This window comes from Podarcis melisellensis, assembly GCF_964234715.1.
Source record: "Podarcis melisellensis genome assembly, chromosome: 13".
NCBI lineage: Eukaryota > Metazoa > Chordata > Lepidosauria > Squamata > Lacertidae > Podarcis > Podarcis melisellensis.
In genome coordinates, this window is record NC_138545.1 from 5842791 (window position 1) to 5865117 (window position 22327).

The 22327-nt window shown below is 45.6% G+C and overlaps 2 protein-coding genes across 3 annotated transcripts in view; one reads left to right on the forward strand and one right to left on the reverse strand.

Moving 5' to 3' along the window:
- LOC309355690 (chromosome-associated kinesin KIF4-like) overlaps window positions 1-9254 on the reverse strand; it is a 34860-nt gene extending 25606 nt beyond the window's left edge. Inside the window, exons 1-6 of one of the 2 annotated variants that reach the window (XM_081886721.1) lie at window positions 9119-9254; window positions 6438-6574; window positions 4934-5048; window positions 3454-3644; window positions 1522-1614; window positions 314-480 (exon numbers count right to left, since the gene is read on the reverse strand). In XM_081886721.1, the coding sequence (XP_081742847.1) occupies window positions 314-480; window positions 1522-1614; window positions 3454-3644; window positions 4934-5048; window positions 6438-6560 (689 nt within the window). In that variant the 5' untranslated portion in view covers window positions 6561-6574; window positions 9119-9254. Of the gene's footprint in view, window positions 1-313; window positions 481-1521; window positions 1615-3453; window positions 3645-4933; window positions 5049-6437; window positions 6575-8693; window positions 9068-9118 lie in introns of those variants that run through there. The other variant, XM_081886722.1, reaches the window with a different exon arrangement.
- A 1120-nt stretch (window positions 9255-10374) lies between these two features.
- Window positions 10375-20630, forward strand: PDZD11 (PDZ domain containing 11). The gene is made up of 7 exons (XM_081887104.1): window positions 10375-10513; window positions 15299-15465; window positions 16621-16704; window positions 17222-17278; window positions 18466-18564; window positions 19290-19350; window positions 19854-20630. The coding sequence occupies exons 2-7, from the start codon at window positions 15361-15363 to the stop codon at window positions 19886-19888; spliced, it is 441 nt and encodes a 146-aa protein (XP_081743230.1). The 5' UTR covers window positions 10375-10513; window positions 15299-15360; the 3' UTR covers window positions 19889-20630.
- Window positions 20631-22327: the final 1697 nt, after the last annotated feature.

Sequence of the window (22327 nt, forward strand, 5' to 3'; positions counted from 1 at the left end):
ACAGTCTCAAGGTGCTAAAACATACACTCACGGGCAGCAAAACCCGAACCTTCCTTCAATGGACCTTGCTTTTAAGAGAATAGGCAGATGTAGGCTTTATATACAGCTTTTATTCAGCATAGTTTAGCGACAAAAGAAAACGTGTCTGCATCCCTTCGTCTCCGGATAAACAACCGCATAGCAAAAGCAATATACAACGGAGGTTCCCAGCGAGAGCTGGAAGTAAACAGGCACGTGATACACAAGCATCATGCCTGTACCCTTTTAAGGTGGAATGGAACTATATCCTAACAGTCTGAACACTTTTGCTTACGTGTCACTCTTGCTTTTCTGTTCAATGGTCATGGTGAAGATGGCGTGAGAGCGTGATGACTGGGTGTTCATGGCCGTGGCAGCCACCGTTCGGGAGTTGTTCCCCTGCTCCAGGCACAGGGTGGTCTCTTGAGCAGAATGCACCACGTGCTCAGTGAGTCCCACAATCTGTATCAAGAGAGAAAATGCGGAGGAAATGCTTTTTCCGCCTCCCTTCGCTTCATCAACAGCATCTTTCTAAAAAATCCTACCAAGCTTTTGTTACGGGTGTTTTCTGTGTCCAGACGTAATCGGGACCATCTGGGGCAATCAGAGCACTGCTAGTCTGTGTTCAAGCTCCCAGAAGCGATGCTTCACCCTAGCCATCCTCCTGGATAAAGGGGTCTGTTATGGGAATGCATAGGCTAAATTATCTGTTTGGCATGCCCGGCCATGTAGGGAGAAGGAGGACAGATCCCTAGAATCATAGAGTTGGAAGAGACCACCAGGGCCATCGAGTCCAACCCCCTGCCAAGCAGGAAACACCATCAGAGCACTCCTGACATATGGTTGTCAAGCCTCTGCTCAAAGACCTCCAAAGAAGGAGACTCCACCACACTCCTGGGCAGCAAATTCCACTGTCAAACAGCTCTTACTGTCAGGAAGTTCTTCCTAATGTTTAGGTGGAATCTTCTTTCTTGTAGTTTGGAACCATTGCTCCGTGTCCGCTTCTCTGAAGCAGCAGAAAACAACCTTTCTCCCTCCTCTATGTGACATCCCTTCTCTTTGGGAAAAAGAGCAAGGCCTGACTTGAAAAGGAAGGTTCAATCTCCTGCATCTCCAGATAGAACTGGAAAGGCCCTGTTTGAGGCCCTGACTAGTAAGTGTACAGGTGACTCCCCACTGCGTGCAAACATGAAATCACATAAAATGGTGAGCGCCCTTGCTCAGGAGGAGACCCTCCACAGAGCCCGAAGACGACCTCTTCAGGCTCTGGAGAGGGTCTCCTCAGGAGCCAGAGGGTTGTTGGGACTGCTTAGCTGACACACAGCAAAGCTAAAAGTTAAATTGAATGGTTATTTCAATCAGATATCTCCCCCCCCTCCAACAAAAAAGCTTTTACGTATCTGCCACAGAGCAAGGCAGGATCTATTTGACACTACCAGCCTTGCCTCTATGACATGCTGTACCCTGTTCTATAAAAATAACAAATCCTGGCAGGGACTCCACCTTTATGCCTTCCTTGGGGTCTTCACGGATGCTGATCTGAGCTGTCCGCTCTTTGGCTGGTGCCAAGAGGTCCAGGATGTCTTCATTATAGATCTAAGGAAGAGAAGGTAGCAGACTGGAAGAGAGGTTTGACACATCTCAAAAGCCAAACACAATAGAATTGCCACAGCTTTTGTGTTCCTGCCCTAAACCCCTTGGAAGTCACAGCTTTGCAAGGGAACTCGGAAGGGCCTCGGTCCAGTATACCTGAAGGAGCGTCTCCACCTCCATCGTACTGCCCGGACACTGAGGTTCAGCGCCGAGGGCCTTCTGGCGGTTCCCTCGCTGCGAGAAGCCAAGTTACAGGGAACCAGGCACAGGGCCTTCTCGGTAGTGGCACCCGCCCTGTGGAACGACCTCCCACCAGATGTCAAAGAGAAAAATAACTACCAAACTTTTAGAAGACATCTGAAGGTAGCCCTGTTTAGGGAAGCTTTTAATGTTTAATAGGTTATTGTATTTTAGTGTTTTGTTGGAAACCGCCCAGAGGGGCTGGGGAAACCCAGCCAGATGGGCGGGGTATAAATCATAAATTATTATTGTTATTATTAATGGGAGTGTTAAGCTGAATTACAATCTATAGCAAGGAGAAACTTTAATAGTTCAGCACAGCAACCCGAGCCACTTTATGGAGCCACAAGCACATTTTCAGCAGCACAGTGTGCTGAAACAGAGAGGAAAATTTAAACTTTCTTTAAAAAGGCCATCCAAAGGTAGGGTTGGCACATGAATCAACTGACCACTTAAGCATCTGATACTACTTTAAGTCATAGAGGATAATGGCTACTAGTATGCAGCAGCTGCATATTCCTGCATTGTAGGGGGGTGGAATAGATGACCACCAGGGTCCCTTCCAACTCAACCATTCTGTCTACATGCTGCTTCAACATATCAAAGGCACTGAGTCTCAGAATACCAGACACTGAGGGGAATCAGCAGAAAAAGGCCATTGCCCTCTACTCCAGCTTATGGACTTCCCAAAGGCGTCTGGTCAGGGATGTTGAACTGGACAGGCCTTTGGCCTTATGATCACAATCAGCCTGATCCTACCTTTAAAAACAGTTGTACAGTGGTGCCTCACAAGACGAAAAGAATCCGTTCCGCGAGTCTCTTCGTCTTGCGGTTTTTTCGTCTTGCGAAGCAAGCCCATTAGCCGCTTAGCGGATCAGCTGATAAGCAGCTTAGCGGCTTGGGGAAAAGGGGGGGGGGGAGGAAAAAACCCCCGCAGGAACTCGCAAGACATTTTCGTCTTGCGAAGCAAGCCCATAGGAAATTCGTTTTGCGAAGCACCTCCAAAACGGAAAACCCTTTCATCTAGCAGGTTTTCCGTCTTGCGAGGCATTCGTCTTGCGGGGCACCACTGTACTATAACAGAACAACAACAAATAATAATATAAATTCTAAGTCAGTTTTGAAGTGCAGGCCGACCCTGGCATTAGAAGATAAAAGCCAAACAGAAAAACTGTTTGTGGAACCACTTAGGTAACAAATCTTGCGTAACATTGATAATACTTCATGTTTTTTATTTTAAAAAGCTGTTCACTTCATTGGGCATGACTTAGCTGGCCATCACGCAGAGTAGACCCACTGAAATCAATGGATTTAACAGTTTAAACTAGTTTGCTGTAGTAATTCGCAGATATCAAGCTTGTTGATGATTAAAGGATTGTCTTTTGTTGTTGTTTTCAATAAAGCTAATGTTTAGAAAATGCTTGTCCAATCAAATCTTTGCCCATCCCTGCCCCGAGGCATTTGATCCCAACCTCAATGAAATTCTTAAGTAATTTTGGCCCCGAGGCTTGGATTTCAAGGTGAGGGAGAAGCAGATTTTTGGCCCTACACTGCAACTGCTCTTAAAACTACAAAAATATTGACAGCATAGGTGGCTTTTACCTCCAAATAAGAGACTTTCAGGAAGAACTGCCACCCCGTCCTCTCTTTCATTTCTTGGAAGAGAAGTTTTATTGCCCGAGGGATGATTCCGACAGTGGGATCGTTCTCTTTGTCGGCTGTGTAGGCACCTCCCATGGAGTATGTTTTTCCAGATCCCGTCTGGCCATAGGCTAAAACCGTGGCATTATATCCTGTGGAATTAAGAACGCAAAAAAAGTGAGGGTCATTTCCAGGACAACTGCCCCTTAATAGTATTTCATGTGTTGACAACAGCAAGGACAAGAATCAGACTGGAGCAAGTTGAATATATCTCAATCCCTAGGCAGCCTAATCAGCCTGCCACAGGATGGATAAAAATCAATGATTAAAATAAATAAATCAGATTGTTTTATTTAAATTGGATTTTTAAAATAAAATGCTTTTGGAGGAAAAAAAATTCTAAAGAGAGTTTTCTATTTACGTTACATTATAGTCCAAAGGCTATTCATCAGGAAATAAGGCTTTGTTTTAAGTTTTTCATGTTTGCTAAAACTCAGTCTGTTTAAAAACAACAACAAAACGTTTAACCACATCAGTTAAACATGGATACATATGCTATAATGTTATCACTTCAGTTAAATAAGTTGTTTAAATTGTTATTAAGGAAGTGATTTTTTTCCTTCCAATAAAGTACAGCAGAAAAGTTGTCCAAATATAAAGTTAACTTATTAAACCTCAGAATAATTTCTTAATTATCTACGTATTTCTAATAGTATAACCATATCAGTAATTTTTGATATAACTATAAAAACTACTCTGAAAATTCATTATTACAAAAACAAAAGCCTTCCTCTGGTTGTAAATATTAAGATGATACCAGCAAGAATGAGCTTTTCTGTAAAACAATGATTTAAATCAAGTCTTACTGACTAGTGATTTAAACCTGCATATTACTGAAACGCCAGTACCAGCTCATTTTTCAGCTGCTCCTCAGCTAATTTACAATTTTATGATCTTCCTTACAACTTGTAAATATAGTCTCTTTATTTTTCATACTGTTACACACTCACGCAAAAAACTAAATTGTGATCTTCACGGGTCCCAGGGGCTGAAGGCGAATGGAGCGGTCTCATTGCAGATACTAAGTAGGTTTGGCTCAGTGCCTGGACGGGATCCTGACTAAGAACAACCTATGGGGTGCTTCCTCAAGTTGGGCATGTCAGTGAGGCTTGGCTGATGTGGGCAAATTAGGCTGGTGGGACAGAAATCCACCCCCTGATTTGAGCTTGCAGTGCCGGCAGTCTCACATGCTCCACGCAATACATTCCAGTAAAGCAAGATGCCACTTCCAAGTATCAAGTTACTGTCCAGCCAGCATGGCATGCAGGACCTTTTAAAACAGAGCAAGCTTTTTGTGGCCGAAGAACTTAGCCACCACCTTTCCTCCAGGGCACTTCCTGCTGAAGATGTTCCCAACATGTTCCACCTCAACAGCTCTCACCTTTGAAGATGCCCATTAAAAGGGGAGAAATACAGGCGTTGAACACCTCCTCTTGCTCAGTGGATGGGTCGAAGACATAATCATACGTGAATGCTTTGTCATTACCTAGAACCACCTGTGAGGAAGGAAGAGAAGTAGTGAGGGCTATGGTTTCGCCTCTTAGCACAATCAGTTCTTGAGGATTTGAGAACTGGTCCCATTTATAGCGGAGTGAATCTCCTCCTGTCTCTCTCCAAGGCTAGCTATATGAGAGGCGTTCATTAAAATTTCCCCTGACATACTTCTCACGGACTAAGAGAAACGAAACTGGGCCTTAGTCCTTCTCTACATAGCTACCAGCAAGACTCAAACACTTCTCCCATCGCTTTATGCAGCTGTGGAGACCTCCTCTGTAGAAGTTAGCAGGTTCCATCAGAAGCTACAACTTGACCTCAGAAATCAGCATTTCATCATGGAAGTCCGATGGTGCGAGGTCGGGAGAATAAGGGGGGTGAGGAAGGATTTCATAGCCACAGGACCGTGCGTCTGTCTGAGCAACATGCGAGTTATGAACCGGGACATTATCCTGCGGGAGGCAGACACCTTTGGTCAGCATACGCCTCTCGATTTTGATGGCCTTCTGCAATTTTTGCAGCAGTGAAGCATCGTATGTCCTGGTAATTGTGGTACACTTTGCCAGGAAATCCATCATCACTCCACTGTGGTCCCAAAAGACCATGAGCATGACCTTGCCTGCTGACGGTTGGAAATGTGCCTTCTTTGGAGGTGGTGAGGCAGAGTGCTTCCATTGTTTGGACTGGGATTTAGTTTTTGGGTCATAATGATGGATCCATGTTTCGTCCTGAGTAATTAGTCTGGTGAAGAAGTGATCATGGTTTTCATGACACGACCAAAAGAGCCAGTGAGCATGTGACTCGTTCCTGTTTCTGGAAAGGCGTCAGCAGCCGGAGAACCCACCGTGCGGACTCCTTTCCCATGTGCAAATGATCATGGATTTTTTTTCTACAGAGCCCACACTGATCTTGACATCTGCAGCTAGTTGGCAAATGGTTATGCGGCTATCCTCCAAAATGGCGGCCTCCACTTGTTGGATGGTGTCTTCATTAATGGCAGACTGTGGTTGCACAGGAATGGGAGCCATTCCAGAGAAGTCTGACCACACTGGCGATGCCAGTGCTTGACTACGTCAATGGGGCATCCTCCCCATAAGTCCCTTTCATCTCATCAAATGTCTCTCGTGCTGCGTGCCCTTTCAAGTAAAGGAACCTGATGACTGCTCTGCATTCAACTGGTTCCATTATCAGACGTTACTCCACATTAGCACCAGTAACAGAGAAACTGTTAGGAGTTCAGAGTGACAAAGTACTATGTTACCAATGGAGAGATGTGCAATTCCATCCTCCTACGGAAGTGGGTCAGGGGAAATCTTTAATGAACAACCTTCACATCATTTTAGAGCAGATGAAACACAACACACACAGAAACTCTCCAAATCTTTCCTCACCTGCTGTTCTCCAGGGACAAAAGACAAACACATCTGACAGCCCTCGGCAAGTTCCTTAGGAACAAGGGGGCGGCACCTTAGTGCCACCCGCACAGGGATGACCCGGGCATCTTCCCTTGACATTTTATGTTATCTTCCTAAAAGAAATCAGAAAGTTAAAAAGAATTAGCTCACTGGAAAATACCACCAGTTTTGATATGCAGTAAACTGCTTCTGAACCTAATGTAATATATTATTTTAACTCAGGGTTAATCATTTAAAGCCCACTTATATATAAAGCTTCTCAAAATGGTTTACAGTAAGGGTGAAATCTCTAACATGTACATTTAAACACAATGCACACACATATAGACAATAAATAGAAATGCAAAAAGCAGGGGGGGAACCACACACACACCAAAATACTCAAAAATATTGAGTAGTACAACCAATACAACCCTGGTTTAAGAAGTCTCCACTCACACATGGAAGGTTTTTGGGGACATTGGTAGCTGGTTGCCACCTCCCAGCCTGAGCCTCCCTCACAGGGCTGTTATAGAATTATTGAATGGTAGTACAGTAGTACATTGATTTAAGAATGATTTGGTTTACAAACTCCGCAAAACCGGAAATAGCGTCTTGGTTTGAGAACTTTATGTCAGTCCAAGACCGGAATCCGAATGGTGGAAGGGCACCAGCGGCGGGAGGCCTCATTAGAGAAAGCGTGCCTTGTTTTAAGAATGGTTTCGATTCAATAATGGACTTCCGGAACAGATTAAGTTCGTAAACCAAGGTATGACTGTAGTATAATAATAACAATAATTATTTATACCCTTCCCATCTGGCTGGGTTTCCCCAGCCACTCTGGGGGCTTCCAGCAAAATATTAAAATACAATAATTCATCAAATATTAAAAGCTTCCCTAAACAGGGCTGCCTTCAGATGTCTTCTAAAAGTCAGATAGTTGTTTAATTCTTTGACATCTGATGGGAGGGGTGTTCCACAGAGCAGGCGCCACCACCGAGAAGAACCCTCTGCCTGGTTCCCTGTAACTTCCCTTCTTGCAGTGAAGGAACCGCCAGAAGGCCCTCGGAGCTGGACCTCCGTGTCCGGGCTGAACAATGGTAGGTTTGGAAGGGGCCCCCGAGGGTCATCTAGCCCAGCCCACTGCAATGCAGGGATCTCAAGTAAAGCATCCACAGCAGGTGGCCATCCAAACTCTGCTTAAAAGGAGGAGGAGAGTCAGTAGAAGTGCTCAGCTTCAACGGCCCCCCCATACACAATCCAGCCCTGAAGCTCACTTAGAGGACATCACAGGGGGAGGGGAGAAGAACAGCTGCCAAAGCCTCCCTCGCAAGGTTGTTGTGCCACAGAAGTGCCCAACCCCACTTGCTTAGTGCGAAGCTGGGGGGCGAGGAGGAGAAGCGGGGAGGGGTCTTCTCTCTCTTTGGCGATCCCTCGCAGCCAAGTAAGATTGTCTTCCATAAACACAGTTTTAACAATGAATCCGTAAGTGACTGTGGAGGCCAATTCTGGATCCACACGTCCTTCCACAGTGGGGACATTGGTTTCGGGGTGGGAGTCGATCACGGTGAGAGTTTGCCACGCATGCCTTCCTCTTGGCACATTTCTCCCTTGCGTCCTGAGTTCGAGTGTCTTCAAAGCCCAGGACACCTTTGGTCAAGGCTGTTCTCCAATTGGCGCGCTCGCAGTCAAGTGTTTCCCAATTGTCGGTGTTTATACTACAGTAGTACCTCTGGTTGTATACTTAATTCGTTCCGGAGGTCCTTTCTTAACCTGAAACTGTTCTTAACCTGCAGCACAACTTTAGCTAATGGGGCCTCCAGCCGCCGCCACCGCGCGATTTCTGTTCTCATCCTGAAGCAAAGTTCTTAACCTGAAGCACTCTTTTTGGGTAAGCAGAGTCTGTAACCTGAAGTGCATGTAACCCAAGGTACCACTATACAGGCCTCGGTCCAGTATACCTGAAGGAGCGTTTCCACCCCCATTGTTCAGCCCAGACCCTGAGATCCAGCGCCGAGGGCCTTCTCGGTAGTGGCACCCGCCCTGTGGAACGCCCTCCCAGCAGATGTCAAGGCAATAAACAACTATTTTACTTTTAAAAGACAACTGAAGACGGCCCTCTTTAAGGGAAGTTTTTAATGTCTGATGCTGTATTGTTTTAAATATTCAGTTGGAGGCCTCCCAGAGTGGCTGGGGAGACCCAGCCAGATGGGCGGGCTATAAATAAGAAATTATTATTATTATTAGATTTACCTTGAGACAGTCTTTAAACCTCTTGGCCTGAGCCTCCCTCGCAGGGTTGTTGTGACAGCAGAAGTGCCCAACCCCCCCTGCACCTTGCGAAGATGGGGGGTGGGGAGGAGAAGCAGGGAGGGGTGGCCCCCCCTAGGCCTGAGCCTCCCTCGCAGGGTTGTTGTTGAGAGGATGCAAACGGGGCCGGCGGGGGGGGGGAGGGAGAGGAAGGAGAACCTCGCCCCAGGGGAAGAATAAGAATAAAGAAGCGTCCCACGCGAACAGCCCCCCCCCAAGGGAAAATTTAAAAGCAACCGTCACCCGAAGAGGCGCTTTGGGGAAGGAAAAAGGCGGGGAAGGGGACCGAAAGGGTTAAAAGCGGGGCGCGGGGGGGGCTTTGCACTGTCCTGGGACCTACCCCCCCCCTCACCGCAAGCGACCGTTACCCTCTTCTCCTCTCTCGCGCGCGCGGCCTTCTCCTTCCCCGTCCACTGGCTGGCCGGCCCGCCAACGGCCTGGTCTCGCGGAGACACCGCCTCCGCCGCTCCTTCCCCTCAGCTTACAACGTTCAAATCCGCCGCGCCAATCCGGGCACCTCAAGGGAGGGGGGGGGGGAAATAATGCAGACGGAGGCGCCGAGGCAGCGTGCGCGGTGACGTCAGCACCACCGCCGTCGGTGCCATAGACGTATGCCAGAGTGAAGAGGTGTACCTGTTGCGGAGAGTTTTCGGGTTCTCTTAGATCTGAGGTGTCGGGAATGGTAGAACTGAATGGGTTTGGTGTTTATGGAAGACAATCTTACTGGGCTACAAGTGATCGCAGAAGAAGAAGAAGAAGAAGAAGAAGAAGAAGAAGAAGAAGAAGAAGAAGAAGAAGAAGAAGAAGAAGAAGAAGAAGAAGAAGAAGAATTTAACAGTTGAAAAATATCTTTGCTACTGTAATGCTTGTATCCGACCAGGGAATAAAATCTCTTGGCCGAGACTTTGCAGAGTTTGTGAGTCATCTTTAAAACAACTTCTGTTGTTTTCCGAGAGAGAAAGGAAGAAAACTCTTGCTAAATCAGTTGAATTCAGTTTACTGAGGTCTCACCACACAAGTATCTGCGCAGCTCGAAAGCATGATCACAGTTTAGTTTGTTTCCTGAAACCCAAATATAGATTCCTTTTTGTTTTTGTGGAGCAACGTGGCCATAGATCTGCGATCCTGTGAAAGACAAATCCCGCCTACTGCTAAACTTCAAGTGAAAACGGAAAGCAGCCATTGGCCTTGACTCTGAGGAATGACAACCCCACCCCACCCGTCTTCGTTGCAGGGGCTGATGGGAATTGTAGTTCTTCCAAGCTCCGGGCTCAAAATGGCGTCTCTTTTTCGTGAGGCAAGAGCTGGGAAATCAGGACTGTATATTGTCAGCCCTTCTTTCCTTAAAAGATGCGTGTGAGAACTCTCTCGTTCATTTATGGGTTAATGTTTGTATACTTCCCTTCCTTATTAATCCCCCAAGATGCTTTACATCAATTTTTTAATTTATTTTTTAAACGGAGGGAGCCACCCTGAGGGAACGAAGCAGGGAGCAGGCCTCTCTCCTCCTTTACCTCACAGAAGTGACCGTTGGGTCACGTGCCGCGCCTTAGTGACTGCGCGCCTAGCAACCGTTGCCACGGTAACCACTGAGGCAGTCTCACGCCCAATACCTTTCTGTGGGGGTCGAGAAGTTGGTTGCCATTAAAAGAAAGCTTGAAAAACAAATACCGTTTCCTCACATTTTAAACCTCCCCCCCTCCAAATTTGAAATATGTACGCCCTGGCCTTCCAACATATTAAGCGGCGCAGCCATTAAAATAGTGGGTTTTAAAACAGGCCCAACTCCTCCCATAATTCCCTCAGAGGCTGGAGCGCCTTATCTTTCCCCGCCTCCTGAGAAACCCAACCAACCGTCAGGCTTCCTTCGCTAACTGACAGTGAGCCTAGCTAGTTGGAGTAGAGTAGTGATACCCTTCCGTTTTGATTGGGTGGCTGGCAGGGGAGGGGCCTCCTTTGATTGGAGGAGGAGGAGCCTGGTGTTTGTTCCTGCGAGCTCAGCTGATCAGCAGCAGGAGGAAGGCCGGTTCTTCCAGGGAGCGGATTGGACGCCTCTGTGCCCCTTTACTCTGGAGTAGGCCCAGCTGAGCTCTGTGGGAGTGGATCCAAAGGGAGCTTGGGCCTTGGGAGGCGCTCCTGATTTCGCAGCGCTCTGGGTGTCTACTCGGAAGTAAGGCCTATGCAGTTCCTTGTGGGTTACTCCCAGGTAAGTGGACAGGGGTGGGAGCAGGTCCTATGGGAACTTCGTAGGGCTCACCTCTTGAGGAGACCTCCCTAGGTTTGCACTGTAAGGCCCCATCCACACCGTGGGCTGTGATGTAATTTATAATAATTTATTAATTAATTTATAAATTTATTTATAATAAAATCATTATAATGCAATTTATAATAATATAATTTATAGGTTTCTCCAGCCACTCTGGACGGCTTCCAACAAAAATTAAAAATACATTAAAATGTCCACATTAAAACATTCCCTGAACAGGGCTTTGAACAGCCATTGCATTCCCCCAAAGGATTCTGGGAGCTGTAGTTTGTTAAGGTTCCTGAGAGTCCTTAGGAGACCCCCCCCTTTCCAATCCCTCCCTTTCCCCTCACAGAGCTACAGTTCCCGGGGGGGGGGTCTGGTCTCTTTGGCACACTTGGCAAACTACAGTTCCCAGGATTCTTTAGGAGAAGCCACAAATATTTAAATGAAACAGGTTTTGATTTCATTCCTCCACCCCTAGAAGGAGAGCTGGAGGGGGGAGATGTTTTCATGCTATTTGAAAACAGATATATAAATGGCAAATACGTTTTATGTCTACTTGTTTTTTTAGCTTTATTTTATGCATATACAGATCTCGGATTAAGCGGGAGATAAAGAATGCCAAACAAAAATAAATAAAATATGTATCTGCTCCCATTTGTACACATACACAGTACAATGAATGCATATGCCAAAGAATCGTATAGCCTATAGTATACCAGCCTTCATTCCTCACTGCTTAACTACTGTGATGAAGAAGTGATTCTGTGAGCAAGTATCGATGGGTGGAGCCCCTCAGGCAGGTGGTTAACAATTACAGTGGTACCTCGGGTTACATACGCTTCAGGTTACAGACTCCGCTAACCCAGAAATATTACCTTGGGTTAAGAACCTTGCTTCAGGATGAGAACAGAAATGGTTCTCTGGCGTGTGGTGGCAGCGGGAGGCCCCATTAGCTAAAGTGGTGCTTCAGGTTAAGAACAGTTTCAGGTTAAGAACAGACCTCCGGAACAAATTAAGTTCTTAACCCGAGGTACCACTGTATAATCTTGTGCAATGATGTGTTAAATGTATGGTTCAGATGCGGGGCCTTAGCGTCAAGAGCAGGCATAGGCAAACTCCGGCCCCCCAGATGTTTGGGACTACAATTCCCATCATCCCTGACCACTGGTCCTGCTAGCTAGGGATGATGGGAATTGTAGTCCCAAATTATCTGGAGGGCCGGAGTTTGCCTATGCCTGGTCAAGAGGTAGTTTTGAGAGTGCCATTGCTGTTATTGGGTAAGGGGTAGCGAACGTTAGGGTGTTTCCTTCCCTCTCCTCTTCAATTCCAGGGAGAAAGAACAGATCTTTCTTTGGAATGGATGAACACTTTCCGCCATCTAAACTTGCCATTCACACTCAGGGTGCTGAAGCTCCAAAACTCCTGTTTGAATCTGCCGCTATGCCATCATGCCAAGGAGGAGGTCCCTTTCCCGAGTCCTCCTTCCGAGCTTCAAATAACTCAGGCTTTATTGGCATATTCTCTGGCACCAGCTACAGACATCAAACAGCAGTCTGATCTACTCTAATCCCCTCGGCAGGTTAACTCAAAGATTTATGCCTTCTTTCCCCAAAAATAAGACAGTGTCTTATATTAATTTTTGCTCCCAAAGATGCGCTAGGTCTTATTTTCGGGGGCATGTCTTACTTTCGGGGAAAGACGCTACAGTGGTACCTCGGGTTAAGTCCTTAATTCGTTCCGGAGGCCTGTTCTTAACCTGAAACTGTTCTTAACCTGAAGCACCACTTTAGCGAATGGGACCTGCTGCTGCCGCCGTGCCGCCGGAGCACAATTTCTGTTCTCACCCTGAAGCAAAGTTCTTAACCTGAAGCACTATTTCTGGGTTAGCGGAGTCTGTAACCTGAAGCGTATGTAACCCAAGGTACCACTGTAATTGTGAGTCAGTCTCCGCCAGGGCAGAGTGTGCAGCAGGCTCGGGCTCTCTGATTTAAAGAGACTGCCTGAACAGCTCCGGCTCCGCTGCGGCTAGTGAGTTGCGCGGCAGCGCCTGCCGTTATGGTCTAGAGGAGACACCTTATGGTAGCCTTGGGGGCCTTATATTCGGGGGAGGCCCTATTATCGGAGAGGTCTTATTTTCAGGGGAATGCCTTATATTACAGCGAGAGGCAAAACTTATTTTCGGGGGAAAGAGGATAGGGGCTGGGGAATGCCGGGAGCCAGCCCGCCCCATCATCTGCTCCCACTTTGGGGACTACAGTGGTACCTCGGGTTAAGTATTTAATTCGTTCCAGAGGTCCATTCTTAACCTGAAACTGTTCTTAACCTGAAGCACCACTTTAGCTAATGGGGCATCCCGCTGCTGCCGGAGCACAATTTCTGTTCTCATCCTGAAGCAAAGTTCTTAACCCAAGGTAATATTTCTGGGTTAGCGGAGTCTGTAACCTGAAGCGTATGTAACCCGAGGTACCACTGTAATTGTTAACCACCTGCCTGAGGGGCCCCACCCATCGATACTTGCTCGCAGAATCACTACTTCATGACAGTAGTTAAGCAGTGAGGAATGAAGGCTGGTATAGGCTATACGAGGGGACGCGGGTGGCACTGTGGGTAAAAGCCTCAGCGCCTAGAACTTGCCGATCGAAAGGTCGGCGGTTCGAATCCCCGTATCGGGGTGCGCTCCCGTCGTTTGGTCTCAGCGCCTGCCAACCTAGCAGTTCGAAAGCACCCCCGGGTGCAAGTAGATAAATAGGGACCGCTTACTAGCGGGAAGGTAAATGGCGTTTCCGTGTGCTGCACTGGCTCGCCAGATGCAGCTTGTCATGCTGGCCACGTGACCTGGAAGTGTCTGCAGACAGCGCTGGCTCCCGGCCTCTAGAGTGAGATGAGCGCACAACCCTAGAGTCTGGCAAGACTGGCCCATACGGGCAGGGGTACCTTTACCTTTACCTATAGGCTATACGATTCTTTGGCATATGCATTCATTGTACTGTGTATGTGTACAAATGGGAGCAGATACATATTTTATTTATTTTTGTTTGGCATTCTTTATCTCCCGCTTAATCCGAGATCTGTATATGCATAAAATAAAGCTAAAAAAAACACAAGTAGACATAAAACGTATTTGCCATTTATATATCTGTTTTCAAATAGCATGAAAACATCTCCCCCCTCCAGCTCTCCTTCTAGGGGTGGAGGAATGAAATGAAAACCTGTTTCATTTAAACAGCAAAATATTATTAAACCCAGCCCTGGACAAATGAACATCATTATCCTGCGTGACAATTTAAACTCCAAAGGATGTTCTGAAAAGAGATGTCTTCAAAGCTAGTTTAAAAGAGACCAGATTTTGATAGCGTTCTGACAGATATAGGATTCAACAAGTATAGCTATTGCCACTGTCACATCTGTGAACTGGGAGAAAACTGTACTTGATTTTCAAAAGCAATCATGCAAAGTTTAAAGCACAAAAGTTTTTTGGAGAGGAGGAAGAGACGACGACTTTAGAACAAACTTACAGTTAACAAAAAAGACGCTAATTTATACCACAGCTTGTGGGAAATAGATGGCATCAAATCTCTTGTGCAATCACTAGCTTTTTGGGTGTGTGTGCGTGTGGGTGTTTTCCATTAATTTCTCCCCTGCCTTGAAGCATACCGTATTTTTTGCTCTATAAGACTCACTTTTTCCCTCCTAAAAAGAATCATAGAATCATAGAGTTGGAAGAGACCACAAGGGCCATCGAGTCCAACCCCCTGCCAAGCAGGAAACACCATCACAGCACTCCTGACATATGGTTGTCAAGCCTCTGCTTAAAGACCTCCAAAGAAGGAGACTCCACCACACTCCTGGGCAGCAAATTCCACTGTCGAACAGCTCTTACTGTCAGGAAGTTCTTCCTAATGTTTAGGTGGAATCTTCTTCCTTGTAGTTTGGATCCATTGCTCCGTGTCCGCTTCTCTGGAGCAGCAGAAAACAACCTTTCTCCCTCCTCTATGTGACATCCTTTTATATATTTGAACATGGGGATGTAAGGGGAAATGTGTGTGCGTCTTAAGGAGTGAATGCAGGCTGCGCAGCTATCCCAGAAGCCAGAACAGCAAGAGGGATTGCTGCTTTCACTGCGCAGCGATCCCTCTTGCTGTTCTGGCTTCTGAGATCCAGAATATTTTTTTCCTTGTTTTCTTCCTCCAAAAACCAGGTGCGTCTTGTGGTCTGTTGCGTCTTATAGAGCAAAAAAATACGGTATTTGGCTTTAAGAAGGAAAGTTAACAGGCCACATATACTATTTTCTCTCCAGAATTGACATCCCATCTTCGGAAAGATCGCCTGGGGCTTTTGCAGCTCTGTGCTGACTCCAAAATGGATATCGGAGGTGGTGGCTGTGGCCGGATCTCATACGATGACTATCCCGTGGTGTTTCTCCCTCCCTACGAGAGCCCTCCTACCTGGATCCCTCCTCATGAGGTGTGTATCTAAAAGATCCTTGAGTCATTAAGAAAGCCTGGCCGCTGTTGTCCATGCGCTGGTAACCCCCAGGATGGACTACTGCAGTGCACTTCTTGTGGGACCTGCTTTGGGCATTGTCCTGGAAGCTAGTGCAAACTCCAGCAGCTTAACTGCTCGCCCGGTCAGACTATCTCCATCATGTTACACCACTTTTGAATTAATTCCCCTAGCTGCCAATTAGCTACCAGGCTATTTTATTTTTATTTTTGGTTTCGGTTTTTTTAGAAGAAGAGTCTATTTTATTTTTTTCATAATAATATTTATTATTTTCCATGCATAGACATAACAAAAGAAAAAAATTGACAATAATAAAGGGGGGGGGAGAAATAGAAAAAAGAAAAAAGAATATAGAACATAAAATAGAACAAATCATCACTTAATTAATTAATTAAAATCCATCTTCATAAACATATTATTTGACTTCCTCAAATCTCTTCCATCTGAATTTCTTAGTAATTATATGTAGCAGTTTCTAATATCATAATTTCAGCTACCAGGCTATTTTAAAGATGTTGGAACTGGTGTACAAAGCGCTCTACATCTTGGGATGAGAATAGTTTAAAATATAATTTCGCCCCATATACCCTCAAATTGATCACTGCTCTCTGCATCAGAGGGACTCTTGCAGATAATCTCATCAGGAGACCTATTGAAACCCAGCCAGATGGGCGGGGATATAACAACAACAACAACAACAACAAATTATTATTACCACCTTCCTCTTTCAACAAGATGGCTCAATAGAGATTTTTTTCCCCCAGACTGTATCTACTGGACTCCAAAGCATTTTTATATATGAAATCATTTATTTATGTGGTTTATTGTTGCTGTTCGTATTGTTAAATCACTTTGGTATATTATATAATCCATCCTGGTAGGAGCTGATTAGAGTTGGGAGTTGACTAACCCTCTTCTACAGCGCTAATGTCTGGTTGTAAGGTTTTAAAAGAGATCCCAAGTTGCTTAAAATGTTTTTCTTCAGCCATTTTTCTTATTCTTCTTGGAGCAGAACTAGGCAATGAAATGCTATGATGAACCTCAATAAGTTTCTGATTTCCACAATAAAATTCACATTGCCATTTTTTTATTTTGTAACTTGCTTTTCCCCCCTAGAGAATTTACCATTCGGATTATAACAATGAGCTGACCCAATTCCTGCCTCGTACCATTGTGTTGAAAAAACCTCCAGGGGCACAGGTGAGTCTTGGCCCACTCTCAGGGGACTTGCGGGAAATGGAGATTACAAGGGTTTGTGAGGTTTTCTCAGCTGGGATTGTAGGCTTGCCAACTGAGGTCCTCCACACCAGACTTGGAAAACATGAGGTCCTTCGGCCGTGTGGTTTTTTTTTTTTTTGGACTCCATCTCCCATCAGCCCCAGTCAGCATGGGGAATGGTCAGGAATGATGGGAATTGTAGTCTGAAACATCTGGAGGATACCAGGTTCCTCACCCATGCTCTACTGAAAAGTTAGCTATCCTTAGAGGGGATTCTCTGCATTTGTAACCTGCCCTGTGCTTTACAAATTTTATTTTATTTAGCAGTTCCTCTATTTTATGGGGGGGGCATTGTGAGTTGCAGTAAAAATGCAATGATGACGTAGACCTCTGTCACCCAAAGGTCTGTAGCAGAAATAACAGTCTGGAAGAAGACAGTATTCAGGGACAATCTATGTTGAACTGCCAAATCTCCAACTCAATTCTGTTTCCTTTCTAGCTGGGCTTTAATATTCGAGGAGGAAAAGCGTCACAACTGGGGATCTTCATCTCTAAGGTGCGTTGATCTTTAGTTCCAACCTCATGGCTGCCTAGTTCTGTTACTTCATTGACATGCAAATTAATTGTGTTTCTTGGTCATTTTTTAAAAAGCATTTTTAATATGGTCTTCAGCTGAGAAGGCTCCCAGAGAAGTTTATATAAGATCACAAAACAAGGTAGTCCGTGCCCACAGATTTGCAATATAAAAGGCATGCCGCAAAAGGGAGAGGGGTTGAAGAGGGCAGAGGAAAAAGTAAAACTCATTCACCAGTTCTTATTATATGTTACACTTGTCGAATGACCTGCAGTTTCATCCTATGAGTATTTTTGTTTAAGTTAGCATATAAAATTACAGAAAAACACCCATTCTAATCTGATACGTTAGTTTCAATAAAGCATAAAATACGTTTATTCATTTGCCAAATTACTTGATGAGATTCACTTTCTCTATGAAGAATATCCATCAGTTATTATGCATGTTTCCTTGGAAGCTTATGCCACATACTTCAGTCATGTTTATTACCAAACAAACAGGCTGAGGATTGCAACTTTAAATGATTATTTTTGGTAAATGACTTAGATGTTTCACACAGATCTTGGTTAAGAAATAAAATAAATCTAAGATAACCCTACCTTATCGCATGGCTTAGATAAAAGAGGAATGGTTGGATTTAAAAACAGAACCATTTATTTCAGCCTAGCTACTATGAGCATGATTTGCAGGTTTTCAAAATAAAAATGGAGGAATCCTGCCTGCCCCTCCCAGCAACCTCAGTGTTCATTTTTGTGCCTTTGTCCTAAACCCTCTGCTTCCTTCTGCTGTTTCATGACAACTGGCAAGGAGACCAGCAGCTCAGTTCTTCCTGTGTTGTAAGCAAGTTCTGCTCATTTCAACGGAGCTTAGCCTTGTGTTTCTATCCATCGGATTCATAGACTCATAGAGGTGGAAGGGACCCTGCAATACATGAATCTCAACATGCAGTTCCTCGTCCAGTTTGAAACCACACCAGACCCTGCTGAGCTTCACAAATGTGCCAGCAGTTTGGTCGCTGCACCATTTGGGGACTGAAAGTTTTGGAAGTGGCAGAGCGCAGGGCAGTTGAGTTGTGTGACAGGATGGGGCCAGCTTCCCCTAGATGCCAAGGGCGCATTTGCAGCTCCTGGCCTCTATCTGAATGGCGGTCTTGCCTCTCCTGGTCCCAGGTGATCCCGGATTCAGATGCCCATCGAGCCGGATTGCAGGAAGGAGACCAAGTGCTGGCAGTTAATGACGTCGACTTCCAGGATATTGAGCACAGCAAGGTGAGAGGGGAGAAATTATGAACCAGAGGCCTGCGTGGAGCAGCCACAGGATGTGGTCTGAAGGCTCATGGTGTATCAGCCTTGCTGAAGCGAAGCTGGTTTAGGGAGGTACCTGGAAGGGAGATGGCCTTGAAATCCTTTATGTGGGATGCTTTTTACACTGGGAAGGAAAGGCAGAGTAAATAGGGCACCAACAAGCTAGTTAAAAGGAAGATGAAGATAAATGTAAATATGAGAAAATATAAATTTTGGATAAATTTTATGTTAAAATTAAGGTTTTAAGATTTGGGTTAAATTATCCAAAATTAGGGATACAATATTGGAAAATTATAAGATAAGAATTGAAATAAGGTGATAAATTGCTGGGTCAAGTTTGAAAATTTGGAACGCAGGAACGAGAGATGTGAGGAAGTCCAAAGAAATGAAGAAAGTATGATTATTGCTAAAGTATATGTTGTTTTGTTTGTTTTTTCTTTATTGTATTAAGAAAATCTTGAATCAATATTTATTAAAAAAAAGGATGTGCTCTGAAGGCTCATGGTGTATCAGCCTTGCTGAAGCGAAACTGGTTTAGGGAGGTGCCTGGAAGGGAGATGGCCTTGAAATCCTTTATGTGGGATGCTTTTTACACTGGGAAGGAAAGGCAGAGTTAAAAGTGCATTTTAAATCAACAATTCAACTCTTCTTTGTTCAGTTCATCTGTTGCTTTTCCCCTGCCCCTACAGGCTGTGGAGATCTTGAAAACTGCTCGGGAGATCATTATGAGAGTCCGATTCTTCCCATATAGTAAGTGCTGTTGCCGCCACTGCTGCTACTGCTCTTTACAAAATCTTTGACCTGTTTGGAAGAAAATGTTTGTCAGGTGAACTGGGACCCACTACATCCATGAAAGAGGAGAGGGAAAATAATGTGCTCCCCCATTATACAAATCCAAAATATGAAACACACACACACACGTATTTTAAAATAGTGTAGAGTTCCGTAACATTTCATGTAGGAAGAGGAGGCACCTCTCTTTCATTATAGATGGCTTGAAAGGGGTATTTATCAGACAAATTCCTGGAGGAGAGGCCTGTCCATGGCAGTGATGGCTAAATGAAACCTCCAGCTTCAGGCCTAGTCTACCTTTTGGACACCAGTTGCTGGGGGGAAATGGTGGGAGGAGAGCTGTTGCCTTCATGCCAACATTGTGGGCATGAGAAACAGGATCCTGAACTTGAAGGGCTTATGTCTAGGAATGCAGTTCTTTTGTTCTGCCACTCACTCTTTTTCTCCTCTTTCCCTTCCAGACTACCAGAGGCAGAAGGAGCGAACGGTTCACTAGAAATCCCTTCCCAGCTGGCAGCCTTCTCTTTGCAGAGAGTTCACCACCCTCCAGCCAGATTCTTCTTTTCGTGTTTACTCCCGCTCCAAAGCCTTTTCCTGCTTGGGGGTGTCAAGGGGGCGTCATTTGTGGCACAGAAACCTCCCCTTTTTGGCTGGATTCCATAGATCCAAGCACCTCCTGAGAAGGATATCTTGAAAGTTTTCTTCTACCTTGTGCTGTGAAGCAAGAAGCAGTAGTAGCCAGGTGCAGGGCTTCAGCCAGTTCCCTGGTCCCAGGAAAAATGGGTGTCAGTTTGCAGATAAAGCTGCTACCTGGTTTCATTCATCCCCAGGCCCAGAAGGACATTTTGTTCCAATAATTTGCTACCTTCATAGCTCTCAGAAAGAGGAGGAACAGAAAGCATCGGGTCCTAGAGGAGCAAACAGAATGCTTCTAAGCTGGTCTCCTTTCTGAATCAGAGATGGGCCTGCGGTGGTGATTTGGGGCGTAATCCACTGTAAATATCTGCACGAAAGCATGCTGAAATGAAGGGGATTTATTTCGTCATTGTACTAAAGCTGGTGCAAGGGGTGGGGCTTTGACGTATGTCTGTCTCTTCTATATAAAGGCTCAGGGGCTTAAGAACCTATGTTGGTTTGCATGCCATGGGATATGGCTTTAGTAGGATCATTAATACTTATTAAAATGCTGGAAGGAGTTTGCTTGATACACAAAGCAAGCTCCTGGTTTTCATGCACAAGGAGTGGATTCTTCTTTTCTGGAAACAGTAATACCAGGGGGATCTTGCATGTGATGGTGGGGTATCTGCAAAGCATAGATGGCTTGCCCTTCCCCAAATCTCTCTTGTTACCTGTGTTTCATCAGTTCTCCTTTTTATTTAGACTACCCTTAACAAAAGGGATGCAGGTGGCGCTGTGGGTTAAACCACAGAGCCTAGGACTTGCCGATCAGAAGGTCGGCGGTTTGAATCTCCATGACGGGGTGAGCTCCCGTTGCTCGCTCCCTGCTCCTGCCAACCTAGCAGTTCGAAAGCACGTCAAAATGCAAGTAGATAAATAGGTACCACTCCGGCAGGAAGGTAAACAGCGTTTCCATTCGCTGCTCTAGTTCGCCAGAAGCGGCTCAGTCATGCTGGCCACATGACCCGGAAGCTGTACGCAGGCTCCCTCGGCCAATAAAACGAGATGAGCACCGCAACCCCAGAGTTGGCCACAACTGGACCTAATGGTCAGGGGTCCCTTTACCTTTACCCTTAATGAACACTCAGGCTGTCTTAGGCCACATTTAAAGAGCCATAATACCGCTTTAAACAGCCATGGCTTCCCCAAAGAATCCCGGGAGATGTAGCTTTTTAAGGCTGCCAACAGTTGTTAGGAGACCTCCTAGAGCAGGCATGGCCAAAGTTGGCTCTCCAGATATTTTGGGACTATGACTCCCATCACCCCTAGTTCACAGGACCAGTGGTCAGGGATGATGGGAATTGTAGTCCCAAAACATCTGGAGGGCCAACTTTGGCCATGCCTGTCCTAGAGCTACAATATCTCAGTGTGGTTTAACCACCAATCCCTCTTCACATGGGACTCTGGAAATGGTAGCTCAGGGAGAGGAATAGGGACCTCCTGACAACTTTCGACACACTTAACAAACTGCAACTCCCAGAATTACTATGGCATCATAGTGCTTCAAAATTTTGCTGTGAATGTGATCAAACACAGGCAGTGATAGATCAGTAAATAATGTACTGTGCACACACCTAATTCATGAGTCAGAAACTTTTTTTAAAAAGCAACAAAGCTGAACTTTTTCAGATTTCTGGGCAAATGGGTGGTACCCTTTTCTCCTCGGTGTGATCACACCCATTCCAAGCTGTGGGTATGTTTGCAGTCCTTATCTGTTCCGGCAGCCGCAGATTTGTTTTTGCCTTCTTTGATGTGGGTAAAGGTAAAAGGTAACGGGACCCCTGACCATTAGGTCCCTTCGTGGCCGACTCTGGGGTTGTGGCGCTCATCTTGCTTTATTGGCCAAGGGAGCCGGCGTACAGCTTCCGGGTCATGTGGCCAGCAGGACTGAGCCGCTTCTGGCGAACCAGAGCAGCGCACAGAAACGCTGTTTGATGTGGCTAGAAGTCTTCAAATCCTTTCCTCAAATTGCAGCCTGCTTGGTTCTTTGTGGGGCGAGGTTGTCACAGCAGTGAAACCTGCTTAGATATTGTTAGCTGAGCCTTACCACATGAACCTCACCTAAGAAACATTTTCAGGTTTCTGATGGCAGGATGTCTCCCCTGCCTCTAGCTGTTTCTGCTTGGGCTCTGCTGCACAAGGGGATCATTAATAAAAAAGAGAGCAAGAGAATTTGATTAACTTGAGCTTCAGCCCCTTAGAGGAAGCGAAGCTAGGGAGTTAAAACACACATTCCTCACCTCCAAGGAATGCTTGC

Coding starts and splice junctions, on each gene's coding strand:
- PDZD11 (XM_081887104.1), top strand. CDS start 15,361: ATGGATATCGGAGGTGGTGGCTGTGGCCGGATCTCATACGATGACTAT. Junction 15,466..16,620: donor CCTGGATCCCTCCTCATGAG/GTGTGTATCTAA, acceptor TTTCCCCCCTAG/AGAATTTACCATTCGGATTA. Junction 18,565..19,289: donor AGGATATTGAGCACAGCAAG/GTGAGAGGGGAG, acceptor CTGCCCCTACAG/GCTGTGGAGATCTTGAAAAC.